General features: G+C 48.8%; 2 protein-coding genes across 2 annotated transcripts in view; both read left to right on the top strand.

The window, feature by feature from the left end:
* The window catches only part of TRAPPC2L (trafficking protein particle complex subunit 2L), a 423,767-nt gene that overhangs the window by 81,116 nt on the left and 323,848 nt on the right, over positions 1-18,803 (top strand). The window lies entirely within an intron of this gene.
* Positions 204-18,803, top strand: part of CTU2 (cytosolic thiouridylase subunit 2) — a 19,596-nt gene continuing 996 nt past the window's right edge. Inside the window, exons 1-14 of the mRNA XM_069085563.1 lie at positions 204-330; positions 6,861-6,935; positions 11,768-11,846; positions 12,341-12,400; positions 13,577-13,637; positions 14,484-14,593; positions 14,961-15,280; positions 15,373-15,508; positions 16,907-17,038; positions 17,602-17,693; positions 17,888-17,991; positions 18,165-18,321; positions 18,463-18,529; positions 18,673-18,731. Coding sequence (XP_068941664.1) covers positions 260-330; positions 6,861-6,935; positions 11,768-11,846; positions 12,341-12,400; positions 13,577-13,637; positions 14,484-14,593; positions 14,961-15,280; positions 15,373-15,508; positions 16,907-17,038; positions 17,602-17,693; positions 17,888-17,991; positions 18,165-18,321; positions 18,463-18,529; positions 18,673-18,731 — 1,523 coding nt within the window. The 5' untranslated portion in view covers positions 204-259. The remainder of the gene's footprint in view (positions 331-6,860; positions 6,936-11,767; positions 11,847-12,340; positions 12,401-13,576; positions 13,638-14,483; positions 14,594-14,960; positions 15,281-15,372; positions 15,509-16,906; positions 17,039-17,601; positions 17,694-17,887; positions 17,992-18,164; positions 18,322-18,462; positions 18,530-18,672; positions 18,732-18,803) is intronic.

Here is an 18,803-nt window from a genome sequence, read left to right as displayed (position 1 = left end):
CGGCACGCTGGCCCCGCTTGCTCCCAGTCCGCCGCTCCGGCTCGGGCTCCGTCTCGGTCCGGGTCCGGGTCTCCGGCTCCGGCCAGCCCCGCCCCGCGCGTCTTAAATCATCTTACGGCGCCGCTGGCGGCGTGCGTCATCGTCCCCGCGACGCCGCGGAGCCTGTGGTGACATCATCGGCGCGCGCCACCCCCCCCCCCCCCCCCCCCTGCCCCGACCGTGAGCCGGCTGCTGGGAGCCTCCGGCGCCCCGCGGAGCCATGTGTCAGGTGGGCGAGGACTACGGGGGACCCGGGCCGGCGGAGCTGCAGCCGAAGCTGCCCTGGCGCGGGTAAGACTGGGGCCAGACGCGGGTGGGGGAGGTCGGAGTGGGCCTGGAGGGGAGAGGGACCAGAGGAGGGGGAGGATGGGCCGACCCCACCCCTTCAGCGTTAGACACCTTGGGGGTCTTCCTGCCCAGCCCCTCTTCTCACCCCACCCCCACCTTACAAGCGAGGAGCATTTATTAAGCGCCTACTGTGTGCCGAGCACCGTGCTAGGCGCTGAGGATGCAAAGAGAGGCAAAAGACCGCCCCTGCCCTCCAGCAGTGAAACGGGACCGGGGCGGGCGAGTGACGTGGTCAGAACCGACCTGGAAAAGAGCCTCCCGCCTGGAGCATAAGTGCGGACTTCGCAGGAAGGGTCGCGTGGCCTCGGCTTCCCCTTCTGCAGAAGGAAGGGCTCGCAGGGGCTGCCCGGGCTGGTCTAAGCGAAGCTGCCGCGTGACCTCCCTCCGGGCATCGTTTTCCCTGTCCGGTATCTCCAGGCTGCCCCTCCATCTCTAAACTCACTCACGTCTTCCTGTCTTAGAAATTGCTGCAGAGATGATTCATCCCTGCGAAAGTAAGATTTGAGTGTGTGCGGCCCTGTCCTCAGATTGCTGCGTGGGGTCTGTGGGATGCCCCTGAGGACGTGTGACCAGTACAGTATGGGGCCACTAGCCTATCTCGTTTTATTGCACTGCGCAGGTAATTATGTTTTTGTGGCAACCCTGCATTGAGCAAATCTATGGCACAATTTTTTTCCAATAACAGCATTTGCTCAGATTGTGTCTGTGTCACATTTTAGTAATTCTCACAGGATTTCAAATTTTTTCATTATTGTTATATCTGTTGTGATGATCTGTGATCAGTGATCTTTGATGTTACAATTGTAATTGTTTTGGGTGCCACAAAGTACAAATCTAATCAATAAATATGTGTGTTCTGACTGCTCCACCAGCCAGCAGGACTCCGCCCACCCCAATCCACTCCCTATTCCTGAGACACAACATTGAAATCAGAACAGTTAATAACTCTGCAATGGCCTCTAAGTGTTCTGGTGAAAGGAAAAGTCAATCAAAGAGGCAAACCTTTCTGTCATCTTATTTTAAGAAATGCCACTGCCACCCCAACCCAGCCTTCAGCAACCACCCCCCTGATCAGTCATCATCAGTCTATATAGAGGCAAGACTTTTCTCCAAGATTGAGTTTGTGGCTTGCTGAAGGCTTAGATGATGCATTTTTTTTAGCTATAAAGTATTTTTAAATTAAAATATATACATTGAGTGTTTAGATTTAATGGTCAGTCACTTAATTGACTACAGTATTGTGTAAACTTAACTTTTATCTGGGCTCTCAAACCAAAAAACAGTTTCTTTCTTGTAGATGTTCTCATTGTTGTGGTGATTTGAAACCACACCTGAAATATCTCCAGAGTTTTCCTATAATTAAGATAACTTACTACTAGGGGTGGGGTGGAAGGGAAGGACTGGGAAATCCTGAGAATCTATCTGCAATTCTTTTAGTACCTTGCTTTGTAACTGACTTTGATTCTGATTGAAACCTGTGGATCCAAAGACTAAAGTAAACCAAAAACCTCCTTATTATGTAGCCTGAAGACACTCTTTGCACTTACATAGGAATGCTGGATATAGAATGAAAAGCCACCTTTTGGAGTGGAAGTATGCTACAGTGGAAAGGCTTCTTGTGAAAGGTGATGCTTGAGCTGAGCCTAGGAAGCTAAGAATTCTGAGAGATGGAAAAGAGGGAGGGAATTTAGTGCCTGGGTTGGGCCAGAGACCAGAAATATTGTGCTGAGACAACTGATAAGACTTGGCCTCTGAATGGTTAGAGGGAGTGGTAACTGGAAGGACCGTGATGCCTCAACAGAAATGTGGACCTTGGAGGATTGAGGAGCTTGGTAGTGAAGATAATGACTTTTACTCTGTATAGGTCAACTTTGGGATGCAGGTAGGATATCCAGACAGAGAAGGCAGTATCTAAATCTATACTGTTGATGGTCCCTCAGTGCCATAGGATAAGGCTGACCAGGCCCCATTGCCCCTTCCTTACTCATACTGAGAGTCCCCACACTCTCAGGGCCCTCCCTATGAGGCAGCAAGATCATCCCTTCCCATCACTTCAGTGAACTGGCATTCTTTTAGTAAGATGGGAAACCAGCAGACTTTCTTTAAGTGTCTGCTGGCTCTACCAGCCCTCCAAATGTGCCTTCCACAGGCATTTCTGTTGCATACCAAGCATCCTTAGGCCTTGCCATATGTTCTGTAGAGTTGAACTCTACTAGAGATCCATGTTGTCTCCTGCAACTAGAATTTGAGCTCTCAGAGCAAGGACTGCCTGTGTTTTCTCTTTATACAAGCACTTAATAAATGCTTTTTGACTTGATTTTATGTGGGGCTGGAGTTTGACAGAGATTAGGGCAACCTCTTTGCATTTGCCAAGGGATGGTGCATAGAAAGCTCTGAGGAAAGGGCCAGGGGGAAGCTTTCAGGGACACCTCCCCAGAATGGGGTGGAAGGCAAATGAAGATCCATCCCTGGAGACTTAAGGAGCCAGTCCATAGGAGGAGGAAGCATACGATGCCCCTGAACCCAGAAGAGGCTTACTTTGTGTAGGAAGACACTTGGTTTGGAGGTTCTGAAGCCCCAGAGCTCAGAGGAACCGAGGAAAGGCCTCCGGATTAGCAGTTAATTAGTGGATAAACTTCCAAAGAGCTTATTCCATTTAGAGTAATGGAATAAGCAGCCAGATTGCAAGGGCTTGGGAAGTAAAGAAGTACAGGCAAAAAGTGTTCATGCCTGCTATGAGCTTGACCATGAAATTAAGATGGGGGAGTAGTGTGGGGGCTCCCATAACCATGTGATGGGGAGACAGAGCAGGGGGGGAGAGGATAAGGACAGTGGGACGATCCTGCAGGTGTGGGGAGGCCCTCCACTGATGGCCTTCTCATTCAGCTCGGTGCTGTGGTGAGAGAAGAGCAGCCTCAGGGAGGCGGGAGAAGATCCTGGTACTTGGGTGAGGGCCAGGTTGGGACTGCAGAGGGTAAGTTTGCAGTAGAGCTAATCCAGCCTATGATAGGACTTTCTCCAGCAGTATTGAGTGAGGCAGCTTGGTAAAGTGCATGGAGAACTAGCCTTGGAGCCAGGAAGACCTGAATTCAAATTCTGCCTCTCATATACTACTTATGTGACCCTGGGCAAGTCACTTTGTGGGGTGATAGGACCTGTACCCCTAAAAGGAAAAGACCATGCCTTTGAAAGCAACCCAGTCACTTTACCTTTAAGACTACAGATAGCAAACAAGGGACCCTCTTCCGATGAAATCACAGGTCCAGCCCCTACCCCTCCAGAAGTATTCACCAACCTAAGTATAGCAGAAAAAGCCTGGGGAATGGAAATGGAGGAGTGGAGTTTGCAGAGGGAGAGGACACTATAAATTTGGTCTGGTCACCTGGTGTGGAGACTGGGGAGGGGAATATGAAGTTGTAGAAGGGATGATGTCTTGAGAGAAGAGATTGGGGTGGGATGGAGGGCCTGGAAGTGGAGGTGAGGGCCCAGAATGGGATTAGGAGGCAGGAGGCAGAGCAAGGGGACCCATGGGCTCTGACTAGGGGAGGGGATTTCAGACTTCAGGATCTTGGCTCATCCATCTCAGGTGTGCCCTCCTCCACCAGAGGTTATGTTGGGGTGAGGATTGGGGATCGAGGAGGATGGTGACCTGGGAAGTCCTAGTGCTCTCAGGGGCATGGTAATGAGGGCAGTGGAGGACTGAGCCCAGGACTGACCTCCTGGAGAAGAGTCTGTGCTATGTACTGTACGTGTGTCTGGGGGAGGTCACCGCCTCTCTCTGTACTACAGTTTCCTCATCTTTAAAATGATTTACTCTTAAGGTCTCCTCTGGCCCTGACACCTGTGAACCTCTTGCTGGGAGTCTGGTTATTGAGATTCAAACCTCAAAAATTGCTGTATAAATATAAGTTATTATGAATAGGAGATGCCTGCAACTGAAGTCATAAAGGTGTTGGTCAAGTAGAAAGAGCAGGGGACTTGGAATCATGACTTGGGTTTGAATTCCAGCTCACATTCCCATACCGTTTTAGGGTTCCAGACCCTTTTAGAAATTCCTAGAGAGGAGAAGACCAACTCTTCAAAGATCAAAGGGTTCTCTCATCTGAGCCAGGGGTTCTCAACCTGGGGAGTTGTAGCAGCAAGCACCCCACCCTAGGGTGGCTGCTCACACAGGTTCTTGGATCTGCTTTGATAAAGGAAAGCAACTCAAAATAGGTTAACAAGCTTACTTTAATCAGTCAAACATATGTATCGTTTACCTAGTTCAGGGGAAAAAGGTCAGCACCCCGAACTTCAGAATATACAGACAAAATTATCAAGACAGAAACAGATCAAGTAGACAGATTTCCAAACTGTCCAACCATTACATCCATACCAAACAACATCTGGGTTTCAAAGCGGGGGGGGGGGGCGCTCTAGACAACGGCTTTCCAGAGTTTCATCTGATCAAATCACAGAACATTTCTCGGTGAGCCCCAAAACAAAGCTACACATCAGGGCTTATATAGCATTCTCCTGGCTCAGAGAATGTAACAACCTTCTGGACCCACTGGCCAATCAAGAAGCATCTACTGAAAAACAAGCCTCCCACCCCAGGCTCTAGGTGCACTTTAGCCTAGGGGCAGGGAAGATCTTTAAAATTTACATTCCCATTACAGGAGTGTGACTGATTTCAGGGGCCCTGCAAACTTGGGGGTCTTTTGATAGCTCTCTCAGTATAATTGATTTCCTTTGTAATCCTCTGTATTTTATGTGTTTAGAAACATTATTATGAGAAGTGTCCATAGGCTTCACCAGACTCTCCAAGGGCCTAGTACAAGTGGATTGTTTTGTATTCCATTCTCCTTATTTTACAGATGAGAAACTGAGTCTTACAGAAGTGATTTGGCCAGGTACACATAGGTAGTAGGAAGCAAAGCCAGGTTCTCTTGTTGAGGTTTAAGGTTTAGGGGTTGCTCAAGACCCCAAAATACCAACACGCGGGGTCCTGCTGAATGAATTCTACTCAAGTCTTTTCTCAGCTAAAGAAAAGCAGAGTTTAGTAGAGATTCACTATAAGGAGCCTTGGTATCTGTAACACTTGTCCTGATCAAGCAGGCCAGAATAATCTGACACAGAGTGAGCCTGCCCTAGATAATTCTTGGCTACCTCATGGAGGTAAGATGGAGCTTATATACAGAAAGGCTGTGGGAGGAATCAAGTTTGGGGAGGAGTCAAATGAGGTCAGATTCCAGTAATGAGACCAAGGGTGGGAAATAGCTGGAGGCTACCTGGAGATGACAAACCGTGGAGGACTAGGCTAACAGATTTGGGTATAGAGATTTTGGGAGGAGGGGGGGGGGGGAGGGGGGGGGGGGCATAGCTAGACAAAGGAGGGCTAGGCTAGTACCTTAACTGAGATTTGGAAGTAGAATAAAAGGCTTATGGCCTCAGGCAAATGGGTTCCCAGAGTCTAAACCCTGTCATTAAGATGAAGAATGACCCAATAGCCTGGTTCCTTATACATTTCCTTAATGACATGTGTGTCATACTAGCCCTTGAGTTAATAAGGATAAGAAGTAATAGCTTACTTTTATATAAACATCTCCTGTTCTACCACGTATTTTATAAGGTAGATAGCTATTAGTATCCCTATTTTTATTACATTTTATTAGTGGCTTCTGTCTTTATTTCATTTCCATTTTAATTCCTCCAGCTCCTATTGAATTCTCTTTTGTGACTTTAAAAAAAACAATACAATTATGCAAAAATTCCTAATTCAGTCACTGTAGACCAGATTTGGGTCTGCTAGTCTGCTTCCTAACTGTGGCTTTCCTGTGTTTTCAGATCTTTGAGACCTTCCTTGGCTTTTTAAATACTCTTGAATTTAACTTCTTGAGGGATTTTTCATCATTGCTGCTGTTGTCACTGTGATGGAGATGGAATCTGGGCTGTGCTTTTTGGAAAAGCCCCTGGACTTTCCCACCCTGCCCAGATCCTGTCCCCATCAGCTATGCATATCCTCTTGGTTTTGATCTTATTATTTCCATTTTAGAGATGAGGATATTGGCTCAGAGAGGATGTAGCCTAGCCAGAGTCACAGCTGGCAGTCGGGGACTTCCCTCCTCCAGCCCAGCCGTGTTTCTATCCCACCATCCTAGGTAGTCATGAAAGGAGGAACAGCATAGGGAGATGGTAAGGAGCCTCCTCAGAACATTGTCATGACAACATTGAAGCTTTCCTAGGGCTTGGGGACATAGGTGGGGCAGATTTTCTCCAATTCCCAGAAGACCCATGGTCTCTGTCATGGCTAAGCCTGGGTTAGATCCTTGTGTCCTGCGCCACTGCTGATGACCATGTGCACCCACAGGATCTACAAGCCTGAGTCTTTGCAGAGAATGGTTTTTCGTGATGGGATACTGCTCCACGTGTGCTTTTAAAACTGTAGCCAGGTCATCTTCATAAACTTGTTCTTTCCCTTTTCTTTGTTTCAGCTGTGAACAGAAATGCATGAAGTGCAAGGAGGGTTTGCCTGTCTTAATCATCCGCGCTGGAGACGCTTTCTGCAAGTGAGTATGTGGCAGCTTGCCCAGCAGAGCAGGCAGCTTGGAGCATGAGGCTCTTTTGTTGCTGAAGTTTCTTTTTGTGTGTGCCTTGCTGACTTCTAAGATAAGAGTTATTAATGCCTACCTTTTCACTACTGCTCGTTTTCCTGTTCAGGTTTTAGCCATGAGGATAGGAGCATTGATTCTTTTTTTTTTCTTTTTTGCTTGATAATTCCTTGGTTGAATAAGAACCAAGTCTAAGTGACCTGGAGGATGGACTAGAGGGAAATCTTGCTGATGATATTAAAAGAGAAGCATTCCTGATGGGGATAAAGTGGCAGTGCCCTGGCCTCTGGGGAGAATGCTAATGGAGCTGTCTACTGGAGAGTAGGTGTGTCCTGGCATAAAGATTTTGGAATCATTTTCTTTTTTTTATTCAACAGATATTTAATTAAACCCAAATCTCTCTGAGTCCCTGCCCAAGCACCACTTTATGGTTATTTTTTGGACCCTCCCGACTCTGAGTGGATGTCTGTTGTAACTGTTTGCCTTTTGGCCTGTAACTCTGAGGGTCTTCCACTCCTAGTTTTATTTATTTGTTTCTTGGATTAAAAGGGCCATCCCTTGACTCCCTTCTTAAAGAGGCCTATTCACTGAATGGGCATTGCCTCACTCAAACTGAGAACCTGAAAAGACCTTAGCTTAAAAGGACCAGGGTCTCCCATTGCATCCTCGGCCCCTGGAGGAGAAAGTGAGGCTGGTGACCTTGCAGTGTCCTCCCTCATTTAAGTCAGAGTCAGTTGCCAGTCTTGCCTTATCTCCCTGATACCATGGTCCTCTGATCCAAGAGGGCTTCTTAGAAACCTCTGGGCCAGCCTGCTAGTATAACAGATGAGGAAACTGAGGCCCGAGATCACGAAGGCCAGAATCAGGAGAGCCAGTGTTTGGATCTAGGTCCTCTGATTCTAAATCTAGCCCTTTGCTTTGTTTTGAGATTTTATTTTTTCTTGTGAACTTAATCATCAGCAGATAGGAACATATCAAAATACAAAGGAGAATAGAAAAAAGGATCAGAAGAGAAACTGAACTTGTGTTACATCCTCTGTGTGTGTGTGTGGTTTAACAAGATAGCTAACAGAATTTCTCTGTATCCCTTGATGTGCATTTTTAGAAATGTCTTATTAATATCCTTGATTTTTTATGTCTATGTTACCACCCCCTAACTCACTTCCCACTCTCCTCACCAAGTAGAAACCCTCTCTTGTAAGAAACATGGATAATCAACCTAAAGAAATCACGTGCACGTCCCTTTCTGTGCCTCTGCTACGTCGGTTATGTGTCTGCCAGGAGTCAGGAGTTGTGTGCTTCATCATTGGTCTTTGGAGCCGTGATTGGTTGCTGGTTTCGTCAGGGTTGTGACGTTGACTTCCCTTGCATCACTCTCGTGGTTATCACATAAGTTGTTCTTCTGGTGCTGTTTATTTCATTCTGCATCTGTTTATACAAACCTTCCCTGCTTCTCTGAATCTGTCCTGTTTTTTTTTTGCATTAGAATAAGATTCCAGTTAGGTTCCTCTGCTGCAGTGTGTTCAGCTCTCCCCTCTTGTTTCTGGTTCTTTGCCCTGTGTCCTCTGGCCCTGCGGGGTCTGTGCCTGCTGGCAGTGTCAGGAGGTGACCATGTCCTAGGGGCTTGCCTTCCCACAAGCCCTCTGGCCAGTTTCCTTCTTTTGTCCTCTTTCCCATGCTGCTGGGTGGGAGAGGGAGCCTCCTGGTAGTTCCATTTGCATTTCTTTTATTATTAGTGATTAGGAACATTTTTCCTGTGGTTGCTGATAACTTGGATTTCTTCTTCAGTGGCTGCTCCTTTAGCCACAGCTTGTAGTATTTCGTGGTAAGTGCAGCAGAAAGTTGAAGGACAAACCAGATAGAAGCAGGTGGGAAATATCTGAGCTAGACTGACAGTGTTACTTACCACCAAAAACCATCCTGCAGAGTGAATGGATGCTTAGTTAAGAATAACCTACTCTCCATAGCTTCAGCCCAGAGCCAGAGATGGGAGGACAGGATGTGAGGAGGAGTCATGCTTTGTGTATTTTATATTTAAAAAAAAATAAAGGTTTTTGGTAGGTAAACTTTTGTGGATCAGGAAGCATTTGCAACCTGGTTTTTGAGAAACACTGGGCTAGAGGTCTTGGAATTGGTCAGTGATCTGTGGGGTGGACACTGTCCCAGGGGAAGTATTTGTGTCAAAGGATCATGCCCATGCTGCTAGGGCTGTGACTGTTTTGTGAAGGCCACCCTGATGGCATAGAAGTTGTTGCAGTAAAAGGCATGTTCCTAGGGTTATACATGGGCATTAGAAATTATTTTTAGGTCTGGAACTCTCTCTGATGAGTCAGGATTTTGAAGCTGGGATTCAGAAATCGTGCTCTTTACTTGCTAGAACACAGCCATAAAAAGATTAGTGGAACTAAATAGATATAGTTTTTTTTTTAATTCCATTTTCCAGTTCCCAGCTGTGCTAGAGGTGAACAGTAAATCTGGACAATGAGATATATTCCTTCACTAAATATATTAAAACATAGAATTTTAGACCATTTAGGGACCTTAGATACCAATTAATAAATAATCTTAAGTGGAGCATTAATTAAATTGTCAGAAACTGGTGATGAATTTAAGTTGATTTAAAGAATTAATAATACAAATAAATGCAAACCTCTTCTACTAACGCCAACCCTCCCATGAAAAACAAAGGCCCATCTTTTCGATTCTGACATTTTACTGGTATTGCCGTATAGTAATTAATCAGTCAGCAAGCATTCGTTTAGTGTCTGCTAGAAGAATATCCCACAGAGGTCCATGGATTGGCTTATGGGGGGTTTGGGAAGATTGCAACGTAAAGCTGACGAGGAAGTCCATGGAAGTTCTTCCTTCCCAAGGAACTCCTTTACTCTAGGGGTAAAGAAATCCAAAGAATTGTGTGCTCCTGTGGCAAGATGTGGGAGGACAATCAGGCGCTCCCCTACTATCCTGACAATAGCCTGAGGCGGAGAGGGGGGCCTTCTTTGCATTTGGTGGCCTCCTCGAAGTGAACTTTGAGGAGACAGAGAACCAGAGCCCCAAAGGATAGGCAGGCATGAGCAAGGAGTGTGCTCTGTCTGCCTGCATCACTGCGGGCAGCTCCAGAGTTAAGACCACTGACCCATCAGTACATGAGAGCATACTCACCTTTTATGGTGCTTTCTCTCTCTTTTTTTAGGGGGGGGGGGAGGGAGGAAGGCAGGGCAGTTGGGGTTAAGTGACTTACCCAAGGTCATACAGCTAGTTAAATGTCAGGTGTCTGAGGCTGGATCTGAACTCTGGTCCTCCTGACTCCAGGGCCAGTGCTCCACCTAGCTGCCCTCTATGGTGCTTTCTTGTACAGCAGCCCTACTGGGTTGATGACCCAAAGATAGTTATCCCCACTGTACAGATGAGGCCACAGCTCAGAGAGATGAGGGTCTTGGCCCCAATCAGCTAGAAGATCGGAAGTGGAGCCATCACCTGCACCGAAGTGGCACAATCCAGAGCAGCTGAGTGGTCTTTTCCTGCCTGTGAGCCTGACTTGAGAGAGAGGATGATCTTGGAAATAGGTGTTTCTCTTTTTAAAATTTTGTATTCCCATCACATTCAGATAGATGCCCAGAGAGCCATCCTTCTTTGCAAAGATTATCAAAGAAGGAGAACAAAGCAGTTCAGCAGAACTAACCAGCACCTCCAGCTTGTCTGGCAGCATTTTACAGTAGTCCCTCTGCATTTGAGGAAGGGGACTACTTTTTATCAGGTTTTTTTTTTGTATCCAAGATTTATCACAACAATTACATTGCGACTACTTCTTGCCTCACTGTGTACCTACTCATGTCATTCTGCTTGTGTGTCCCTGAACTCTTGAAGTTTGACATTTCTCAGCACTATAATCAATTTTATTCCTTTGCATTTTATACTACATTTTAGTCCTAGCCACTTGACCCCAACTTTATTTCCAGTTTTATTTCTTTACAACTACAAATTCTCTGCTGTGAATACTTTGATACATGTGGGATGTTTCTCCTTTGACCCCCTTGCTTAGTAGGGGGATCTCTGAGTCAGAGTGGCTGTTTTAGTCACTTTAGGTGTCATAGTTCCAAATAGCTTTTCAGAATGGCTAGACCAGTTCATAGCCCCATCAGAAGTGTATCAGTGGACCTGGCTTCCCTCAACCTCTCCAGCATTCACTATTTCCATCCACTTTTTATCATTTTGCCAATTTGCTCTGTGTGCATGTGATGAAGTGAATTCCAGAGTTGATTCAGTTTGCATTTCTCTTTATTGTTAGAGATTCAGAACAGGGAATAGGAGCTCACAGTCTAGTACAAATAATCATGTGCAAACAAACTATAGACAGAATAAAGGAAATAATTAACAGAGGAAGGCACTAGAATTAAGAGGGACTAGGAAAAGCTTCCTCTGGAAGATGGGATTTTGATTGAGACTTGAAGGAAGCTAGGAAGGCCACTGGCACTTTGTGCTGAAGGGAGAGCCTTAGAACCTTAGAACACAGTTGGTCTCAGTTCCTTGAAGAGTGACAGTGATTGTGGGTGTACAGTCCCAGAGGAGTCAAGCCTAGGGATAGCCTGACCCTCCCCCATCTCAGAGAGAAGCTTCTGCCCCGGGCACATCCACTTTGTACAACCTCAGCCCCTTAGCCTTAAGACTTTTTGAAGATAGGACTATGGTGATAGTGACTGTCTAACCTGAAGAAGGTGCGTCGCTGGCTCAGCTCCAGCCTTGTGCACTGAACTTGTGTGGCGCCCACTAACATTTTGTTTTCTTTCTAGAGACTGTTTCAAGGCATATTATATTCACAAGTTCCGAGCAATGCTAGGAAAGAATCGACTCATTTTTCCAGGAGAGAAGGTACTTTGCAGGCATGTGGGTGTGAATTCACCAACTCATTGGATGAATGCTGTGGGAGGGGGAAGGCAGGATGGTCTGTGGCAGATTACAGAACTCTGGCACCCTGATGTAAGGAAGCTCAGTCTTTCCTGAGTTGGTAATCTGTTCAGTTCCATTCCTGGAAGCATGACTATTACCTGGTAATACCCTACGAGATAGATATTGGTCCTATTCTCTGACACCAACATCATAAAACATATATTTGATATTTGTGTGTGCTGAGGAGAAAGGAGATTTTCAGGTACACAAAGAAGACCACCTACTCCTTGGTTTCTAGGCTAAAAGCAGCTGGGTGTCAGTCCCTTAACCTTTCATTCATGCTCATTGCTCTGATTTTGATGGGAAGGAGCTTCCTTCCTGTTAATTTCGATGGCTAGGACTCCTGATTTGTAGAAGAGAGATGGCAAATGGATAGTTAATATTTAAAATCCAATGTTTCTGCATTCCTCCTTCAGGTTCTTCTTGCATGGTCTGGTGGTCCCTCATCCAGCTCAATGATCTGGCAAGTCCAAGAGGTATTTTTACAGTGTCTTAACTTCATAACCTTGCCACTTTCCTCTAAGTGTGAAATTGAGGGGACTTGAAAGGAATCCCTTGCCTTTCCATGATTTTACTGAAGGTTATGTTGGGAGTCCTAGTGTCTGGTTCTCCCTCACTTAGTGATTGCGGAGCTTCCTCCTCAGACCCAGATCCAAACACTTTCTCTGAGAGTTAGCTGAGGCCCCACAGCTTGCAGGTTTCCCATTGTCCTGCCAACTGTCTCCTGGTCTTTGGACAAAACCTGAGTGCTGCTGCAGAGGCAGAGAAGCAAACCTGGACTTTGCTGTCAGGTCCCACTGGATGTTTTTTCCCCATCAGTTTACAAATTTCTAAACATGAACCCAGATCCTAGAGCTCCTCAGTCTGAACCCCTCAATTGAAGCAGCTTCTGACCCCAGCATGAACTCCCACACTTTCTCAGCCATTTGATTTGTCACAGTAAATACACAGTTTTAATACGATTCTTTTGTTGTTTTTTTATCAGAATTATTTACATATCTGAGAGCTGTCATGGGGAAGGGCAGTCATATTTAGGCTAATCTGTTATATATTCTAATAGCATGTGTATCTAAGTCAGAGCTTACTTCTGCCCTGCCCTCAGTCAGCCCTAGGTCCTTCTGTCTCTGCTCAGCCTCTCCAGCACTGGGCTTTACAGAGGTGGCTGTTCTAGTGACGCATGCCGCAGAATGGTCACTTGGTGGATTTCACTCCAAGTAACAGCACAGAGTCATGGACAAGCAGTAACGCCAGTCAGTGGACCTTGGAGCTTATCTCTGCATTTCATTAGGTCCAAATACTGCTGGGGCTGCGGGCCGAGGGCTGAGGGGCCAGCGTGGGGTGCTTGAGTATCTTTGTGCAGAGAGTACAAAGTAACTTCCTTGGAGTGGTCAGAAGGAAGCGTCAGTGATTGAGGGTAGGTCTTCTGCAGGAGGTGAGGCTGGAGAGCCTGCAGCTATCAGTCTGAGCCAGCAGCGGCCCAGTGGCTGAGGTGACTTTCATCTTAGGTTATTTCTTTATGGCAGACACTGAACCCAGAAGAAACAGTGGTGTAGTAGTCTGTCTTTGGCAAAAACTCATCCTTTTGTCCCAAGAAGGGTGGTGTGCTCGAGTTCACACTTGGATACCCTACTGGTGTCTCTCTTATTTTTTAGGGTTTGAGTCGAGAATCTGCCAAGAGGCTCCGCTTTGTGCCGGGCGTCGTCCACATCGATGGTACGTGGTGTGAAAGCTCGCTCTGTCGCTGCCAGCCACAGCCTGGGAGTTTTGCTTGTCCAGAAAAGTGCCGAGAGTGAACATGTTAGGTCGAGGCGATATTGAACGTTGGTCAGCGTGGACTTAAATGGTGTAACTAGCGTGTGACTTTGGGCAAATCGCTTCTCTCCTCTGACTCCACTTCCTCATCAGTAACACCAGGGGAGGAGTCCTTGCCCTATCTTCCTCAAGGGAAAGCTGGGAGTATCAAATGAGCCTTTGACGAGTGTGTGCCGCTGTGCACATGTGAGGGAGTATTATTAGATTTATTATCTCTGTGGACCAGCCCTGTGGCTTTGCTGATGCCTGAAATACAGAGAACAAGGGCCCTGTCTGTTGTCCTATGGAGTCTCCATTAATAGAGCTTTTGATTCTTTTTTAGGCAGAAGTAGGGCTTCGTTGGAGTTTTCCAGGGGTCAGCCTGTAGTTGTATGAAGGATGGGGGAGTCCCTCAGCCTCCATGGCAGCCTGCGGCTTTCTGGAGGACTTTTTTAGCCATGCAGTCGCTGACTTTTGCATGTACAAACACTACTCTTTGCTAAATTTATCTATAGTAGGCCAGATCCTTTGTCAAATTTAGCTTCCAGCATTTTAACCCTAAAGTCTTTTTTTGTCTTTTTTGCTCAACCTGTGGTAGGAATGTGGCCCCCTGGGGCTCTTTCTTTGGTCCTTTTTGGTTCTAGGGGTGGAACCTTTTGGTTCACATGCCTCACTTTGGGTGGTGGTGGAGCAGGGACAGTCCTACTGAGAGCTTCATTTTTACTTCTCCAACCGGAAACCTGTGGCTCTTTCTTTTTTTTTCCCTAGAGGGAGCTGTTTGTGGGCAGAGTCCAGAGGAGAGAGCAAAGACAGTGGCCGAAATGAAGCTGATCCTGCAGACAGTTGGCTTCCCATACCACATAGTCTTCTTAGAAGAGGTAGGAAGGGTCTCCTGTGGCCATTGAGCCTCTTGACTCAAAACATTGTCCCAGTTAAAGGGATCGCTTTGTGCCCATGGGGAGCTGGTAAACCACCTGCATCATGGGATTGGTTTATCATGATTAGTGGAACCATTGGAAATTTGAGGTGACTCTTCTGAGCTCTCGAGTGGTTGGTTCCCCATAGGATTAGGTGCCTGCAGTGGGGATATTGCCAGTTAATGTATAGAGTCAGGCATCTTCTGAAACATTCTCCACCCCCAGACTGGGGCAGGGAGCACCGTAGCCTCACTGCCCTCTTTGATACATCTAAATGTGTCTAATCAAGAATCTTCACTGTGCCCTCTTGTTCCCAATATCCCTGCAGGTTTTTAACTTACCCACATCAGTCTTACAGCCTGTTTCCCAGGGCCCCAGAGGGTCTGATAATACCTACAAGGAGGCCGTGGACGGCTTTATCCAACAGCAGCAGCAGCAGAGACTGCCAGAGGACAGGGGCAGAGGAGCTGTCCTGAGTGATGAACAGATCCAGGAAAGACTGAGGCAGCTCAGCACCCAGGACCCAGGGGGTCAAGGGGAAGTTGCTGGTGCCAGCCTCCCCAGACCAGCTCAAACCTTGGCTTTAATGACTCTCTTCAGCTCGGTGAAGACCCTGACTGCCAGAGAGGAGCTTCTGCAGACCCTTCGGTGAGCCTGGCTCTCTCTTGGGGAGCATGGGCGGTGATTTTCAGAGCTACCTTCTCTGTGCTCACCATGTTCTGGGCTGCTCTGTTTTGTAGGGCCCACCTGATCCTGCACGTAGCTCGGCTGCAAGGCTATTCCAAAGTGATGCTGGGTGACAGCTGTACGCGCCTGGCCATCAAGCTCATGACCAATTTGGCCCTGGGGAGAGGGGCTTTCCTTGCCTGGGACACAGTAAGCACTGACAAAGGCGGGGTGTGGTCCTGGGGAGACTGTGGGGATTTGGAAGGCTTTTCTGTAGTGGGATGGTCATGGTACATTCTGCATGCATGGAGGTCTGCTGCCTGTGGTGTGGTCTTAGACTGAGTGTAGCTTTTGCCAGCATCCCAGGCCAGGCTCCTAGTCATCAGGCAAAGCCAGAGCGGGGCATGTTGTTTGGAGCTGCTTCCCTCTCCCTTGTGGAACCCCCAGGCTATGGCTTGAGAGCATTAAGAAGCAACAAGTCTTCAATTCCCAGGGTCCTCTCTGCTAAGAGCCTGTAGTTCCCCTCCCCTCCCTTCCCCACCTGCTGCCTCTCAAAATGCCAGGGCTTCACTGGGCAAGAGTAGAACAGGTCAGAGAGCCCTTTCTCTCATAACCTCACCTCTCTTTGTCTCTATCCCTGGTAGGTGGGATAACTTATCTGTGGAGTCTTTTGTCCCACCACAGTGACCCATAATCCAAAAACCTTGAAACACTGCAATGCCTTCTCCAGCTGCTTTTCCTGGCCTATAGGCCAGGACAGTGAGGTCAATAAAGCCAGGGCTCTCTGGTAGGCACATAGTAGGTGTTCTGTAGATCTTAGCTATTATTGTTAGTTGGCTCCTACTGGCCAAAGTCGTTTTCACAAGGCCATTTCTCTCTCCTTTACCATAAGGTCATCAGACACTTAATTATTCCCCGACCTCATTGTGCTCCCTGGGAAGAGAGTTGGTCCCATTGGAGACATTTCTTTCCAGTGTCTTTGAGAGGCCCAGTGGTGATTTGTGTAGACCAGAGGTGGGCTGACTTGGCCAAGCGTCTCACACCAAGCTTAGAGTGACCCTCGGAGGCTCCTGCCCTTTGGCTCCACTCTGGCTGTGGGGTGAGGGAGGGGGATGGGTGAGCAGAAGAGCCAATGCTGCGGGAAGGTCATGGTCCCAGCAGAGAAGCCTGCCGATGCTCCTGCGGGGCTGAGTGCCCTCAGCTTCCTGGTAGCTGGGGCCCAACCTCCTCAGAGCATGGAGGGAGAGGCAGAGATAGAGAGACGAGAGAAGAAATGGACAACTCAGGTGCTTGGCATCTGCCCCCAGGAGGTGACTATGGAAATGCTTTTTTTTGCCCAGGTAAATGCCCGCTTGGGATAAAATGCCTGTGTTCCATAGCCAGTGGGAGTTTATAAAAATAACAGTGATTTTACTGGGAAGCCAGCTTCACTGGTGCACCTCTCCCACGTCATTGGCCCATACCAGGAGGCAAAGCCTTTGGGACCATTGAGCCAGTGGCCCTAGCGACTTACCACCAAGGGAATCAGCTGCACTGACAGCTTGATTTCTTTGCCATTGTCCTACTGTGTGTGTGTCTGTGTGTGTCTCCCTGTCCCTCTGCCTGTAGGGCTTCTCAGATGACCGGTATGGGGATGTGGTCATGCTTCGTCCCATGCGAGACTACACCTTGAAGGAGATAGCTTTTTACAACAGGATGTTTGGAGTCCCCTCTGTCTTCACCCCAGCCATTGACACCAAGGTAGGGAAAGGCCCAGGCATGGAAGGAAACCCTTAGCCTTTTTTGATGGAGGTGGTCAGTGCAGCACCTGGAGGGGGGGATGTGGAGTCTGAAGCAGAGCCCCCAGCAGCTCTGTGGCCTTGCTGTTGTCCCCTCTAAGAGGAGAGGGCTGTACCAGGTGGCTGCTGAGGGCTTTTCCCTCTCTCCTGGATCTTATCAGTATCCAGAAGAGGAGACTGTCCTCATAGATCCTTGCCAAAGTGCAGGCCATAGGTGCTTGTACACATATGAGCACGCACACATGCACACGTACAGCTTTGCATCCCCTCGGTCTTCTTCATGTCAGAGAAGTTCCATGGGTGCTGCAAACCTCCAGGGTCTGTGGCCCTGCTGTGAGGCGGGGGCCCCGGGAGGCTTTGTGGGAGTTGGGGAGAAGAGCAGTGGTGCAGAAAAGTTCCTTGTTCCCCCCTTGCTCCTTGTCAGGTCCGTGTGCCCACTTAGGGGACTCGAGGGCTGCTTCTAGAGAATTTGGGCTCCTTCCTTTAGCAGCCCCAGCCCAGCCCAGCTTGTGCTTGCCTCCTCAGGCCCCAGACAAGGCAAGTATCCACCGGCTGATGGAGAGCTTCATCCTCAGATTACAGGCCCAGTTCCCTTCCACCATCAGCACTGTGTACAGGTCTGACGTGGGGCTACAGGGCAGGACGCCAGGCTGGCCACGGGCCAGGGCGTGGAGTTGGCTGACCTGGGGGCAGCCCAGGGTGCAGAGCCCTGTGGGAGGAGGTGGTGAATGCCCAGAGCCCGGAGCCGGGGCGTGGGCGCTCACCAGCGGTGAGACTGACTGGCCTCTCTCCTCCCTCCCCGTGGTCCCAGGACAAGTGAGAAGCTGGTGAAGGCTCCCCGAGATGGGGATGCGGCCAACGCCGGGACTGCCCGCTGCCTGCTCTGCACGTGTGCTCTGGACGTTGACAGCGCAGGTGCGTGCCCTCTTCCTCTGGCCTTTGTGGCCTCTGGCTAGGACCTCCATTGATGGGATGATCAGTGTCTTCTCCCTGGAGCCGGTGACCCTGAATCTGAGTTTGAGCTGATCTCCACGGCCGTCCTCGGGAGCCGGCCAGCCCCCCAGAAAACCTCGGTCTCTGCTTTGCAGATAGTGCGACTGCATTTGGAGCCCAGACCTCAGAGCATCTGTCCCAGAAACCTCCACCTGCCCCTGCACTGCCCCCGGGGGCTCCTGGGAGGCCCTGCTGCACCAGAGGAACCAAGCGGCAGCCAGGCTGCTGCCAAGACACACGGCCGTCCGAGAGGTGAGAGCTGTTGCAGGCCAGCCATGCCCATAGGCTCCAGGGGGAGGGCTGGGGGCTTCCTTCCCTCCTTGTGCCTGTTCTTCATGTGGTGAGATGTGGGAGGAACCAGGTGACAGGGCTGACTTTACCTCCACCCTGTAGGGAGGGGCCCAGAGCCAGCTTCATTGAGCAGCTTTGCTACAGCTGTCGTGTGAACATGAAAGACATGGTGAGTAGCAGGTGCCATCTGTGGCCCTGGAGGAGAGGGGAGACCCAGTGGGAGAATGGGCTAGATCTTCAGGGAGGGAGCGGGAGAAATGGTCATGGTGCTGCTAACGCCTGGGTGTGGGCTGGGGGGAACCTTCCTTGCAGCCCCTCCTGGATCCCCTTCCTTCCTATATCCTGATGGAGTCCCAGTGCCGGAGACAGAGGTGAGGTGGGCACAGCATGACCCTTGGGGGGCTGCCAGAGGTGAGGTGGGCACAGCATGGCCCTTGGGGGGG

The sequence above is a fragment of the Petaurus breviceps genome, unplaced genomic scaffold, assembly GCF_028583685.1.
Source record: "Petaurus breviceps papuanus isolate PSGF00001 unplaced genomic scaffold, PetGlider_PUasm1.0 176, whole genome shotgun sequence".
NCBI classification, from domain to species: Eukaryota; Metazoa; Chordata; class Mammalia; order Diprotodontia; family Petauridae; genus Petaurus; species Petaurus breviceps.
Note: the sequence above shows the minus strand (reverse complement) of the source record. Positions and strands in the feature narration are given on the sequence as shown.